This window comes from Mesoplodon mirus, assembly GCF_964341445.2.
Source record: "Mesoplodon mirus genome assembly, chromosome: 9".
Classification (NCBI taxonomy): Eukaryota; Metazoa; Chordata; class Mammalia; order Artiodactyla; family Ziphiidae; genus Mesoplodon; species Mesoplodon mirus.
Genome location: NC_138985.1, coordinates 83,617,126 through 83,632,004, shown reverse-complemented (window position 1 = coordinate 83,632,004; position 14,879 = coordinate 83,617,126). Strand labels below are relative to the sequence as shown.

At 41.0% G+C, this 14,879-nt stretch overlaps 1 protein-coding gene across 3 annotated transcripts in view; it reads left to right on the top strand.

Annotated features, from left to right (window-relative positions):
- The window catches only part of CTTNBP2 (cortactin binding protein 2), a 188,890-nt gene that overhangs the window by 81,939 nt on the left and 92,072 nt on the right, over positions 1-14,879 (top strand). For all 3 annotated transcript variants that reach the window (XM_082632187.1, XM_082632186.1, XM_082632185.1), the window contains exon 3: positions 8,631-8,855. In XM_082632187.1, coding sequence (XP_082488313.1) covers positions 8,631-8,855 — 225 coding nt within the window. The remainder of the gene's footprint in view (positions 1-8,630; positions 8,856-14,879) is intronic.

Sequence of the window (14,879 nt, the reverse complement as noted above, 5' to 3'; positions counted from 1 at the left end):
GGATCCCGGGACCCCGGCAGTGGCGGGCTGCACAGGCTCCCGGAAGGGCGGTGTGGGCAGTGACCTGCGCTCGCACACAGGCTTCTTGGCGGCGGCAGCAGCAGCCCCAGCGTCCCACGCCTGTCACTGGGCTCCGCGCTTTCAGTCGCGACTCGCGCCCGTCCGTGGAGCCCCTTTAAGCAGCGCTCTTAATCCCCTCTCCTCGCGCACCAGGAAACCAAGAGGGAAGAAAAAGTCTCTTGCCTCTTCGGCAGCTCCAGAGTTTTCCCGGACTCCCTCCCGGCTAGCTGTGGCACATTAGCCCCCTTCAGGCTGAGTTCTCGCCACCAGCCCCAGTCCTCTCCCTGCGCTCTGACCGAAGCCCGAGCCTCAGCTTCCAGCGCTGCGTGCCCCGGCGGGCGAGCAGACAAGCCTCTCGGGCTGGTGAGTGCCGCTCGGCTCCGATCCTCTGTGTGCGGATCTCTCCGCTTTGCCCTACCCAGGTGTGTGAGGAGTTTCTTGCCTTTTGGGATGTCTGGGGTCTTCTGCCAGCGTTCAGTAGGTGTTCTGTAGGAGTTGTTCCACGTGTAGCTGTATTTCTGGTGTATCCGTGGGGAGGAAGGTGATCTCCGCGTCTTACTCTTCCGCCATCAATCCAGATGCGACTCTCTCAAATATACCAGTACATGGCCCACTTTTCCATCGAAGAGCCTCAGAGAATAGAATGAGGACGAACCAGGTCCATTTGACCAAAGCGCGAGGCAAACGCTGAGACGCCAGCGAGGTTTGCGGGAGAGAACGAGCTTATTCACAAGGTAGCCGAGCCAGGAGATAAGAGAACAAGCTTCAAACCCACCTAGGAGATTACTTCTGGCTCTGGCTTCTGTGAAATCAATCCATTTCATAGATTCTGTTAGAATGGTCTACATTTCTGCGAGAAAATTGGTGGTTTGTTGAAGTGTGACTTCCAGATTTTAGCCTCAGGAACCAGATAAATCTAAGTCAGTCTTGATATATGATTCACGATATTCATTATGTAAATGTATTCCTGGAGTGACAGTTTCTGCACATCCAGATTAGTTTGTCCATGAGCAGGTAGGATGTTATGGCCGCAAGGTTGGGGCATAAGAGTGGGAGGGGAGAGAGCAGGGAAAACTTGCCTCTTCTCTGACCTACTCCTCCTGTATTGCAGGAAAGGTCACGTGAGGCCATGACATGCCTTCATTTCTGTGTCCCGTGTATGTCTTGCCACATCTAAGCAATGTCTGAAATGTGTTCACTCAACTGAACTATTTAGACTTTTTGACATTTTATTCTTATTCCAGGAAGTTATATCTTGTTCCTGGCTAGTGAATTTCTAAGCCTTTGTGATCCTTGAAGGGCAGTGACTATCCTCCAAAAGACTGTGTAACTTTCACATAGCTGTTCCCACCCTCTGGGCTCTACTTAACCACTCTGTGTGTGTGTGTGTGTGTGTGTGTGTGTGTTGTATATGAATGTGTAAACCCACTCCCAGAATATTTCACCCCTCTTAGAGTGAAATTTATTTGCAAGTAGGATTTTTTCCCCTTACTTCTTAGAAGAGCTCTTAATTTTAGTTTCAAAAAAATTTTGGGTCTACTGGAACTTCTTACCACTAAGACAGAGATTTAGAGCTAGATAGATGAATTTTTATGTTGGCTTCTTGGGAAAATATGTATTTTCCATCCCTCTTGATTTAGAAGCCAACGGCCTTCCTGATTTTTGAGACCCCTGCTCCCCATATCTACCATTTCAGCCGATGTTTGAAACACAGCCAGAGGCAGATTTCACTCCAGTCCAGTGCAGCCTATTGTATCTTTGGAACAGCTTTGACCCTTAAACATTCCTTATTATAATGGTGATAATTCTGTTCCTTGGGAATCAGGTAAACAGTTAAATACCTCTTTAAACATGAAATGACTTCAGATATTGAAAGAATGCTATCGTGCTGCTCTAAGTCTTTTAAGCATTCCTATTTTCTTTTTATACTCAGTTCTGTTTTCAGGTCCTTTTTCTATTGATCATTCTTTAAATATTTCACCCAGAAGTGAGCCCAGCAGTCCAGGGATTGTCTAGTTCTGACAGCTATTTTCTATTAATTAATGAAGCCTGATGTGGAGTCCTGATTTGAGGTGTGGTGGAGGAACAGTGTTCATTTCATGGTTCAGTCCTTGAATGTAGGATTGATTGCAGCCCCTAAGTGATTTTCATACTTGCCTCTGTGTTTCTACTCAAGAACTGACTCATATTTATTCCTGTGAAAGTCCATCTTGTCAGATTGGGTTCATCATTTCGACCATCCCTCCCTTGCAGTTTTTTTTTTTTCTTTTCTTTTTTGCTGTGTTGGGTCTTCGTTTCTGTGCGAGGGCTTTCTCTAGTTGTGGCAAGCGGGGGCCACTCTTCATCGCGGTGCGCGGGCCTCTCACTATCGCGGCCTCTCTTGTTGGGGAGCACAGGCTCCAGATGCGCAGGCTCAGTAGTTGTGGCTCACGGGCCTAGTTGCTCCGCGGCATGTGGGATCCTCCCAGACCAGGGCTCAAACCCGTGTCCCCTGCATTGGCAGGCAGATTCTCAACCACTGTGCCACCAGGGAAGCCCTCCCTTGCAGTTTTGTATCATTGGCATCCATGACAGTGGCCACTGTGTTGAGTAGGCTGGAGCTGAGGACAGAATTCCTCTGCAGTCTTCTTGCAGTTAGATCTGTATTAATGCTTGTGGGTTTGGGGTTTGGTTTTTTAATTTTTAGGTAGTCAGTGCTTTTTGATAATATGCTTTTGGGGAAAAGCATATTTAGAAACGATTTTTCTTATTGAACTGTATTTTGCACTTGCATAAAATCTCTGAAGAATCTTGGGGGAAAAACGCTTAAGTTTGATTACATTATGTTAGTATATGGTCAGTAACAATGAAAGTACCTATAAAGCATATGGAAAGCTGTTAACTACTTAGAATATTGTCATATTTTTGTCTTTCAAACTTTATTTCTTTGTATCGGTTTGAATAGTGTTGTAAACAATACTTATTTTTGAAGCTTTTTCTAGTTTTCCAAAATACTCTAGTCATAATTACAAAATACTTCAGTGAGTAGGCTTTGGAGAAAGACTGCCTAGGTTGAATACCAGCTCCTGTTGAAATGACCTTGGGAGAGTAAGTTAATCTTTCTGAGCCTCAGTCTGCTTGTCTATAAAATGTGAATTTAAAAAGTGGCTATCTTCTGGACTTAGTTTTAGGAGAAAGTGAGTATGAAAACCTAGCAATAAAAAATACACTCTCAGTAAGAGTTATCTTTTATAAGTATTGATATTTTTTAATTTTACAAAATCATTCCAGCTTTTCATAAGACAAAATAATTTTAGCTACAAGTTTGTCAATATGTTTTAAAATTAATCGGTGATATGCTTTAATTGTGACTTACAATCCAAGTTGTAGGGTTTTTTTTCCTAAGAGGATTACATGCTATAGAAAAAGTTGAATAGCTAAAGTACTTTTCTTTTTATTATTACTGGTCGGGTCCAACCTGCTTCAGTTGATCTTACAAAACAATGAAAGCCAAAAGTAGGAACTCTGTATTGGTCAAATCCTCCATTAATAATGGCCATGTTTTTAATTCTTGCTTGTGATTTTCTCAAGATTCTATAAAGCTTCACATTCTGATGAAATTATATTTTTACTTATCAGTGTAGATGGTTTTAAGAATTTGAGTCTGTTTTCATAATTATAGTTAGCCTGTGTCTTCAAATGACTCATTACTCTGAAATGCATTTCATTCTCAAGTAATTCTTATGCATAAACGAAGAAGTTATCTGCACATTCAGCTCTTCCTTTTTTTTTAAGGATCGGCCTCTTCAAGTGCAGTATGATACACATTTTAAGTCCTTTTTTATTACACAGTCTCCTTAAATATTAATACTTGTATATATTGTTGATCTGCCCTTTTTTTTTTCTTTTTTCTTTTTTTTTTTTTGGTGGTACGCGGGCCTCTCACTGTTGTGGCCTCTCCCGTTGCAGAGCACAGGCTCAGCGACCATGGCTCACGGGCCCAGCCGCTCCGCGGCATGTGGGATCTTCCCAGACCGGGGCACGAACCCGTGTCCCCTGCATCGGCAGGTGGACTCTCAACCACTGCGCCACCAGGGAAGCCCGATCTGCCCTTTTTAAAAGTAATGTGGTACATTCAAAATTAAGCAATCTGTTACAAAGAAAGATATGCTAAGAAAGGTATACTTCTTACAAGAATGTTACAAGAAATAAACATTAATAGTTGAAAAATGAGAACCCCTGCTTCTAACTTTAAGACAAGGATATAAAAAATACATGTTGAATATATGTAACATGTATAAATAAATTCCTCTATGGCTATAGAGTAGAATTATTACCTGGCATCTCTTAAAGCAGGGGTCGCCAACCCCCAGGCTGCACAGCAAGAGGTGAGCGAGGGTGAGCAAGTGAAGCTTCATCTGCCACTCCCCGTTGCTCCCATTACTGCCTGAACCATCCATTTTCCCCGCCACCCCCCAGTCCGTGGAAAAATTGTCTTCCACAAAACCAGTCCCTGGTGCCAAAAAGGTTGGGGACCACTGTCTTAAAGCAATAAACATGGGATCAGGGGTCAGTTTAATGGAATGCATAAAATCTTTCACATTCATTTTACCTGAGGTTTCCAGGCTTTTAGGAACTTTAAAAGAAAATGAAATCATATTTGTTGTGTGTACTCTAGGGGTCCTAGAGACACATGAGGCTGCTTCATTGATCTCGTTTTGAAAATGAAGGACACCAGGGACAAAGTTGCATAGCTTGTTAGCCCTGCTTCTTCCCTTAAAAGAAGCTAATGTATGTGTCTTGAACTTCGTCATAAAGGTTAAGCGTCAGTATATATTGGCAAAGCAAATCAGTTGGCAGTTTTATGTTTATGATCCTGTAGACATATAATTATACAACATTTTCAGCAGGAAAAAAATTGCCCACACTTGACAATGCCACAGTTAAAGCTAGTAATTTTAAAATAAAGCCAAAATACAACAAAAAAATACCTGCAAAACGTTCACAGTAGTAAAAAAAGAAAAAGTATTAAAAATTTTCAGGGGACTTCCCTGGTGGCACAGTGGTTAAGAATCCGCCTGCCAGTGCAGGGGACACGGGTTCAAGCCCTGGTCCGGGAGGATCCCACATGCCGCGGAGCAACCAAGCCCGTGCGCCGCAACTACTGAGCCTGCGCTCTACAGCCCGTGAGCCACAACTACTGAGCGCAAGTGCCACAACTGCTGAGCCCACACACCTAGAGCCCATGCTCCGCAACAAGAGAAGCCACTGCAGTGAGAAGCCCGCGCACCACAACAAAGAGTAACCCCCGCTTGCCGCAGCTAGAGAAAGCCCGCATGCAACGACGAAGACCCAATGCAGCCAAAAATAAATAAATAATTAAAAAATTTTTCAGACCATAAAATCTGTTTAAACTGGAAATAGTCTATGATATATGTATTTACCTCTTATATAAAAGTTCGTTTTAACCCATTTATCAAAAGTTCACTCTGATTTAAGAACAACGTGTGTGGTTAAGAAATGGCTTGAGGGCTTCCCTGGTGGCGCAGTGGTTGAGAGTCCGCCTGCCAATGCAAGGGACACGGGTTCGTGCCCTGGTCAGGGAATATCCCATATGCCGCGGAGCGGCTGGGCCTGTGAGCCATGGCCGCTGAGCCTGCACATCCGGAGCCTGTGCTCTGCAACGGGAGAGGCCACAACAGTGAGAGGCCCACGTACCGCAAAAAAAAAAAAAAAAAGAAAGAAATGGCTTGAGTTAGTGTTACAGATATTATACATCATAAAATATGTTGGATGTGTAAGTAGACATCAGGTAATTTTAACTGGTTGTTAAAATGTAAGTTTCTGCAGGGGACCCATAGTGATAAATATTAGTTACTAAAATGAGGACCAAGATGCAAAATTTTCAGAAGACAATTTGAAATCCAGCTTTGACTGTTAAATTCCTTACCCACATTAAGGGTATTAAAAAAACTAATTGTTGGAGATTAAAGAGAGAAAGGTTTTTATGAAAGAGCATTTCTCTGGAGAGAATGCTGTGCATCCCCCCATTTAGTTGCTTTTCCCTTCACCTCAAGAGGAAAGTGCTTCAGCCAGACTATTTAATGACTTACTAGGTTTCTCCTTATTAGGTCTTGGTGCTCTGAGTGGAGGTGGGGCTGAAAAAAGCAGGCATTCTGTGGAAATGACAGAAAGATGGTTGCAGTGGTCATATTGCACTCCCAGATTTTCTTTAAATGAAGATTCAGGATTGTTTCCCATAGACTCGGTTGGGCCATAGGCATCAAAGAGTAGGAATGAGATTGATTCAGATCCTGGTCAGTAGAGAAGTCTGGAGAACATGGGACCTCAGCTGACAAAAAACTGGATTCTAGATGCTACAGAAGATATGTATGCAAGGCTGGCTTCATGGGTGTGCAGGCTGTGTGGTCACAAAGGGCCATGCACTTAGAAGGACCCTAGACTTGGTTAAAGGATATGCCGTTACCATCTTGAAATTCTTAATAACTTTTAGCAAAGAGCCCATGTTTTCATTTTGTACTGGGCTCTGCAGGTTATGTCTGTCCTAAATTTATGATTTACATTGGGGAAACTGTAGATGAAGGGTCCCCAGCAGTGAGAAGGGGGGTGTGGCTTTCTCAAGCTACCAAGCACTTCATGGGAAAAGAGTAGGCTTTAAGTATTTGCCACACCCAGTTGGTAAGGCTAGTTTCTCGACTGAACCAGTCAGGTAGAATGCTCCTGTTCCTCACCTCCATCTTCATCATCATCCTCTACCTCTGGTCCCTTCCAACCCAGAGAGGACTGAAACAGCTAAGAAGAGGGGGAGAAGATTGGATAAAAGAGAGGTTTTCTTAAACGCTTCCTTCCCAGGTGGTGCAGATCTTAGCTGGGGAAGGGAAGCCATCATACCACTGAAGTTGGATATTCTAATAACCAAATTGAGACTTATATTTTAAGGTGACTATAGGAATTGTATTAGATAAAAGTAATTAGAAAAACCATGGGGGCTATCCCAAGTTTTCATTCAGAGGTGTGGGATGAACTACTACACTGAATAAAAATTAATAGAAAAGTGAAGGACAGAATGAAATTGCTTTTGTAATTGCATCTCTGAAGTGATACTTATTCAGCTTATTGATTACATAATTGAATTTGAAGAATCTAGAAATACGAAATGCTTTCTGATTCATAAACCACTTTGACTTTTAAGTGTAAAATGATCCTCTGAAAGCTAGCTTAAATTTATGGTGAAATTGGACTTTTCTTAAATTGTATTTCCTAATCTAATTTGGTAATAAGAAAAGAAACATTAGATTTTCCCAGTTTTGCACTTGTGTTTATCTACTTTTTGGCTTGCTGATAGTGGTCTTAAAATGGAAAAGTTGAGTTAGTCAACGCAGTTGCCTTTAAATTAAGGAAATGTATGTAATATTTCTTTAGAAAGCATGTTTAACATTTTTGGACAATTAAGCTTGATTTATTGTAATTTAGTTTTTCCACTGGCAGTGACATAGAATAATTTTTTCTGGTCGCTATTCCAAATGACCTGAGTTAGGAAAATGTTGCTTGTTTTCAATATATTTCTACCGCTATTTTCCATTTTGTGCAAAGGCCATTCACTGTAGGCTAATTATAGAAAATTGCATTTAGTGCCAAGTGGAAGTGAAATTTACTTTAACGTTGGTGGACTGACATTTAAAATAAAATGAGGCTATGTCCTTTCCTGGGACTCTGTGAACTATATTTTAATGTCCTTCAGTGATGAGAAGACATTTACATCTTCCTAATTTTCTGGAGGTTTTTTTTGTAGTTGGTTACACTTCACAAAATGTGATTTTTTTTTTTTTTTTTTTTTTTTTTTTTTTGCGGTACGTGGGCCTCTCACTGTTGTGGCCTCTCCCGTTGCGGAGCACAGGCTCCAGATGCGCGGGCTCAGCGGCCATGGCTCACGGGCCCAGCCGCTCCGCGGCATGTGGGATCTTCCCGGACTGGGGCATGAACCCGTGTCCCCTGCATCGGCAGGCAGACTCTCAACCACTGCGCCACCAGGGAAGCCCAATATTGTGATTTTTGACATAAAAAAATTCATGAAATATTTTCTTCAAATATTTATAAAATTCTGTCTGTACAAAACTTGGAGATTTATATTTTGTGGTTTAACGTGACGAGGATTATGTGTAATGTAAGTTCTATAAACATATTATTTTGTTTTTGAATTTTTGCTAAAAGTTATTTTGTTGTTGATATTTTTTATTTTACTCTAAATGAGAAAAGACTGTATCTAAAATTCAGATCCTTGAAGGAGTAGGTGTCATGGGAAAAAAAACTGTATTTGCAGCTTTTGTAATTTAAAAGACAATATTCCAAAGGAAGAAAATTTGAAAGTAGACTGAGTGGCATGGCAGGCTGGTCAAGGGTTTGGGGTCACAGTCCCCTTACCTCTCACTCACCACCTGACATCACACGTAAGCTATTACTCATGACAGTTGTGAATACCATTTGGAGCAGTAATCACAGAACCTTCATATAAATAGTCTTCTGTATATTTTCATTTCTTTCTTGAATACATTCCTCTGATTTTGTTCTAGGCTCGCAGGAAGGAGGTATTTATCCAGGAACGGTATGGGAGATTTAATTTAAATGACCCATTCCTGGCACTGCAGAGAGACTATGAAGCAGGTGCTGGCGATAAAGAGAAGAAGCCAGTTTGTACCAACCCCCTCTCCATCCTCGAAGCAGTCATGGCCCACTGCAGAAAAATGCAAGAAAGGATGTCCACACAACTGGCTGCTGCTGAGAGCAGACAAAAGAAGGTATTGAGACTTTCAAACAATTCTTTTCCCCATAACACAGTGTAGAATGAAGAGACTATCTCTGAGGTTGTTGTTTTGTTCTTAAATATTTTCAAGAAGAGTTGGGATAAGGACTTAGAAATTCAAACTACTGACAAATTCTGGTGGCCCTTCTCAGATGTAACTCAAAATATAACACTAAATCATGAAGTATGACAAATTATGTTTCCCATAATGTTTACTGTGATGCTTTCATTAAAATAATGGATTTTTTTGGAGGGGGTGGATTTCCCTTTCCTAGTGCCCTAAGACATGCTTAACTGTTAGATGAGTGATCCAGTAATGCAACCAGGACTGATCATATGGTGGCATCCCCAACTTAGTTTATCCAGCTTTTGTCTCCAGTATTTCTTTGCAACTAGAAATTTTTTTTTTTTTAATGAAAATAGTTTGAGAATAGAATGAAAGTTTGCATAGTGTATGCAATCTCACAGCATGTCATCTTGAAGTTCTGGTTCATCTCAGACTCACCTCTGGGGTCTGATGGTGTGTCTGCTGCAGACCTCCAGGCTCCTACTTACATGTGTTTCATTTAAACCAGCCTCCTCCCCCCTCCTCACCTTCCGCACCACACACATACATATTATTGCACATGAACACGTGCTTCAAAGATTCCTAAGTGATAAAGGCTTACTGCGATCAGCCATAAGGAGATAGAAGTTTAAATTTTGTCCTTCCAATATGCTGCTGAGACTACTGATTCCCTTTATTAGAAAAGAGAGTGAGGAAATCAGAGAAGGTAGTGATGTCTGATTACTAGAATTAAAAGTAACATGTTCTTCCAACCATTATTAAAGCATAAATTAAAATGTTTCTTCTGTTTGTCCTTTTCAGAGAACTTGCTATAGCTCACATTTAACACCTGGTTAATAACTAACCTGAATGCACTATACTGTATAAATGTCTATGATACTGTCATTGAATGTGTACACTTTCTCCCTGTAATTGCATCCTTGCATTAACCTATATATGCCAGCGTTCTGGTATAGGTGTTGAATAAAAGCAAACCTTTTGCTCAGTATGCCACAGGGTAGAAAACTAAAGCACTGGGTAAAATAGTAAAGAATAGAAGGCCTTCCCTGCATGGGAGACCGAATCACACAATTTTACACTGGACTCTGCACACCCTCTACAAAGCCCTGCAGACAACCACTGAGGTCTCTGGAGCTTTTCAAAAATCCCCACAAACCGCATAAGCAAGAGCCACTGTGTTTCCGCTGATGTCACTAAAGCTCATTTGTATGTCTTGGATGAGACACATTTCAATTATGTTCTTAATGTGTCAAATGAGCTATTTCATAATAAAGTACATCTGCTCGGTTTTATGCTGTGTTATCAAAAATCAAGAAAATATTTTTTATTGTAGTTTTCGTTCAATACATAAAATGCATGCTTTCCTAAATTTTACTTCTGTTTTGCATTTTATCTATCATTCCTCTTATAAGAGAGAAAAAAAGAAATTCACTTCAAGTTGAATCAAAGATTTTATTATCTAGTTGATTTTTTTTTAATCAGCTTACATCCTGTTTATTTCTGAATGACTGGGTCATTTCCAACCTGGCTGGAAGTGAAAGGAAATTGTTTCTGTCCTAGGGGTCCTGAGAGGCTAGTATGAAATGAGCCAGTGATCTGTCTCCTGCCTATAATGGGGATACAGGGGTCCTTTATGGCCAAATTCACTGGCTGTGCAGTCTCAGTCTGTCCGAGAGGCAGTGCTACCCTTTGTCCCTAAAGGATATTCTATTACGGTAGATTGTAACATGTGAGAAGAGTTACAGTTTGTATCTTATCCCAAGTCTTTATTTATAAGGAAAGTATTAGAGCAGCTAATAAGGCCAGGAACAACAAAGTCATTTTAGCAACAAAATTATCTGTCACCTTTACTCTTGAAAGTAAATATATTTACCAAACATCTTCAGTTCTCTTGCATGTAGAGTAAATTGGAGCTTTAGAAATCTAAAAGCATTAAGATACAAAAATCCATTACTTTAAATGAGTCCAGGTCTTTAAATCACTGCCACAGCAAAAGTCGGGGAAAGCAAAGTTCCCATTATCTACAATTCAAGTATTTATTATCTGACACTGGGCATAGCTCTGTGGTGATTCTAAGACATTTGGCCTGAACGCTGCTCTGGTTGCCCTCTCAAGGCGGGAGAAGAGACTTCGTGCTCATTGATGCGTTGGTTCCTGCTGAGACTACTAATAGGAGGGTTAACTGTTCGGTAATTTGTGTGCCAGGAAAATTTGGGCAAGAGTCAGTTTGGCAAATGGCCTGAGCCTCAAGCCACTTTGAATAAGCTAATGAGTAATCATCATGGGGAACTTTGCCTCTGGTAATATACTCCCCCGTTTAGAACCAGTAACCTAGGGTGCTTGTTATTTGGGTTTTTATTATTTATCTTATGCATCATCTGTTAATACAGCTTCTTTTCTAATTTATTTTCAGTCATTTTATTCATACACATAGTATAATTTCTAGCCCTGAGATAGGAAAGATCTTTTAATTTGATCAGAGCCTTTAAAAGAAAGAAGCCAAAGTAACAACTAGGAAATTCAGAAGGGGACAGTTTTTTTCACCACAGGAAAAACTAAATGTAGTTCTGTGTATTAGACAGAGCTCCTTCTAGGCGGCCGCTCAGTATGATGTGGTCAGTTGCATGCTGGTAGCTGCGTCAGGCAGAATTTGCAGTTGCGAGCAAGTGAATCCAGTATTCTTGAGTTAAGCAGAAACAGCATTTATTTGTTCGCTTACAGCATGGTAGAGCATGGCTGGGAGAACTAGGGGACAAGCTCGTACCAGCCAGCATCACTGACAAATGCTCACCGTAGATCTAGTCTGCTGTGGCTGATCCTTCTGCTGTGAGCTAGATACTGAAGCTTGTTGACACCAGACAGCACCACTGCCATCACTGCCCTGGGTCTTGAGTGGTGCCTCCCCTGGCCCTGCTTCTTTGCGTTACTCATTTCCTAGTTGAAGCCTAAGAGCAGCTGCATTTGACTGGCCAACCTTAGGCCCCATGCCCTCTCCTTAGCTACAAGACTGGGAAAGGAACTACTGGCCATATTTAACTACTATAGGAGAGAACCAGAGGTGGAGAATTCTTCTGACATAGGAAGGAGTTTCAGGTGCTAGACAACCAAAGAAGTGACAAATGGATGAGAAAAGAGCAATCAAAATATGTGCTTTTTGTTTGTTTGTTTGTTTGTTTGTTTGTTTGTTTATTGCTGTACGCGGGCCTCTCACTGTTGTGGCCTCTCCCGTTGCGGAGCACAGGCTCTGGACGCGCAGGCCCAGCGGCCATGGCTCACGGGCCCAGCTGCTCCGCGGCATGTGGGATCTTCCTGGACCGGGGCACGAACCCGTGTCCCCTGCATCTGCAGGTGGACTCTCAACCACTGTGCCACCAGGGAAGCCCCTGTTTTGTTTATTTCATATGCCTTTTTCTTCCCATTATAAATAATTGTAATTTGTTTTGCCATTTGTATTCACTGTTTTCTACTTCATTATATAATGGTTATAACATACAAATATAATTTAATTTTAAATTGTTTTCATGATTTTCATTCAAGGATAACATGGTAGAGAAACAGCTAAAATAACATTTTTAGGAAGAATGTTTAGGACGCTTTGTACACGAATAATTGTTTTTAGCTCCTTCTTGAGTCTTTTTTGTGTAACTCATTATTACGCTTCAAGATGCATTTGGACTCCCCAGGAGCACTGCAGAGTGAGCATTAAGGGGAGCTGGAGGCTGAGGTCTGCAGCTCTGAGCAGGGATTTAGAGAGAACAACTTGCCTCATCCATGTCTTCCCTTCTCTCTTTTGAAACTAGATCAAGAGGAAGGGGCACTTCGTCCCAACTTACCCTTCCCCCTCCCCGTGTCCTCAAGTCCATTCTCTGTGTCTGCGTCTTTATTCTTGTCCTGTCCCTAGGTTCATGAGAACCATTTTTTTTTAGAGGGGTGGGATAGGGAGGGTGGGAGGGAGACACAAGAGGGAGGGGATATGGGGATATATGTATACGTATAGCTGACTCACTTTGTTATACAGCAGAAACTAACACAACATTGTAAAGCAATTATACTCCAATAAAGATGTTAAAAAAAAAAAAAAAAGAGGAAGGGGCAGGTGAGAACTACAGAGCCCAGCTGCTGACTGGTAGCTCCAGCCTCTATAAAGAAGAAAATCTCAATATACTTCATCGTTACGTATTTGTTTACCAGGATTGGGCAGGTGCCAGTGAGGGTGACCGTGTGGAAAAGAGGACAAGGGTGCAGCGAGTGTTAAAAGACGTGAGGGAGTAATAAAGACTATAATAAAATGTCATAAGAATGTTTTGTGGTTGTGACAGACATGCAGTCTGCTTTCCCATTTTACAAATGACCGTAATTGCTCGCCTCTCTCTTTTACACATTGATTTAGAACTGATTGCCTTTACATTGCTGCTCTGTTCCACCTACAGAGCTTTTCCTTTCATTCTGGAAAAACAGTTGTTTGGTGCTCCCTTCATTCAGAGCTCCCAGTCTGGGTGCTATTCTTGGAGCAACCACCCACTTCCTCACTACCAGTGAAGTTGTGTTAGTTCTTCTAAGCTCTTCCACATAATCCGCTGCTTTTTGCAAAAGGCTTTGGTAATACTGCTCCATGCAAAATTCCCCTTCAGCCATTACTTGGAAGGGGTTGTGAGTAGATATAAATTGGACAATAGTAGAACAGAGTCAGCTGGAACTTGGTAGTCGTTATACACAAGAGGCTGTGGTTCCTTTATAGTCTCCGCAGTGTGCAGTTTAGTTGGGGGTGTCTGTTCCTACCCCTACCCATCAGGTCCACAGTCCGTGGATCACTGCTCAAAATTGTCCCAGATTTGGCCAGTGAGAGCCCTTTCAAGCTACTCCTTTTGATATATTCCCATCATCCTTTGAGCACTTCCTTATTTTCTTACAGCAAGGTATTTTTTTTCTTGCAGGCTCATTGTACACTTTTCTTTTCCCAACCCCTGCAATTAGCTCTTACTCCCAGAAGCTGTTACTTCCATTCCTTTTTAATGGAAAATGGTGTTTAGAAATGAAGCTAAAGCTAGGAAATTATGTATAATTATCATATTTATACATATATTTTATATACGTACAAATCTATATTTCATTTATCTATAGTTCTGTCTGTATGAAACCATGAGTTCATACTTATATTGACACCTCTGATCCTAATCCGAAACCATAGGGGGTACATTCTTGTGCTTTCTCTATTTAAAACTAACTTCTCCAACAGTGAGAAAGCTGGAACCCATTATACTTCAATATATTACTCATGTACTCCAGCCTAGAACACACAGAGGGTAGTTTCAGAATTGTTAATCCATAGCACTATAAAAAGCAAACATGCAAACCTGGAATTTACTATTGTTTATAGCTTTTAAAGAGATATTTACATTAAAGTGAAATTTACGTCTTAAGCACACAAATTGATGTTTTAAAAATGCATATACTTGTGTAAGCTGTACCCCTTACAAGATAGAAAATGTTTCCATTACCATAGAGAGTTTCCTGGAGTTTCCCTCCCCCACTTCAGGCAGCCACTGAACACTCTTCTGATTTTCTCATCATGGATTAGTCTTACCTCTATACTACAACTTCAGGTAAATGATGACTGTAGTTAAATAATAAGCCTTAAATGTACAAACCACAAGTCTTTCAACTTTGTTATTCTTTATAAAAATTGTTTTGGCTGTTCTAGGTGGTTTGCATTTCCATAAAAATTTAAAATCAGTTTGCTGGTTTCTCTGAAAGTTTTCAGGGATTGAAGTTTCATTGACCCTTTAATATGTTGAGAATTGACATCTTTAACAAAATTGAGTCTTCCAACCCATGATTATAGTATTTTTCTTCATTTTTTTCAGGTCTTCATGGTTTCTTTTAGCAGTGTTTTACTGTTTTTAGTTTAGTAGTCTTAAATGTCTTTTGTTGGGTTTATTTCTAAATATTTGA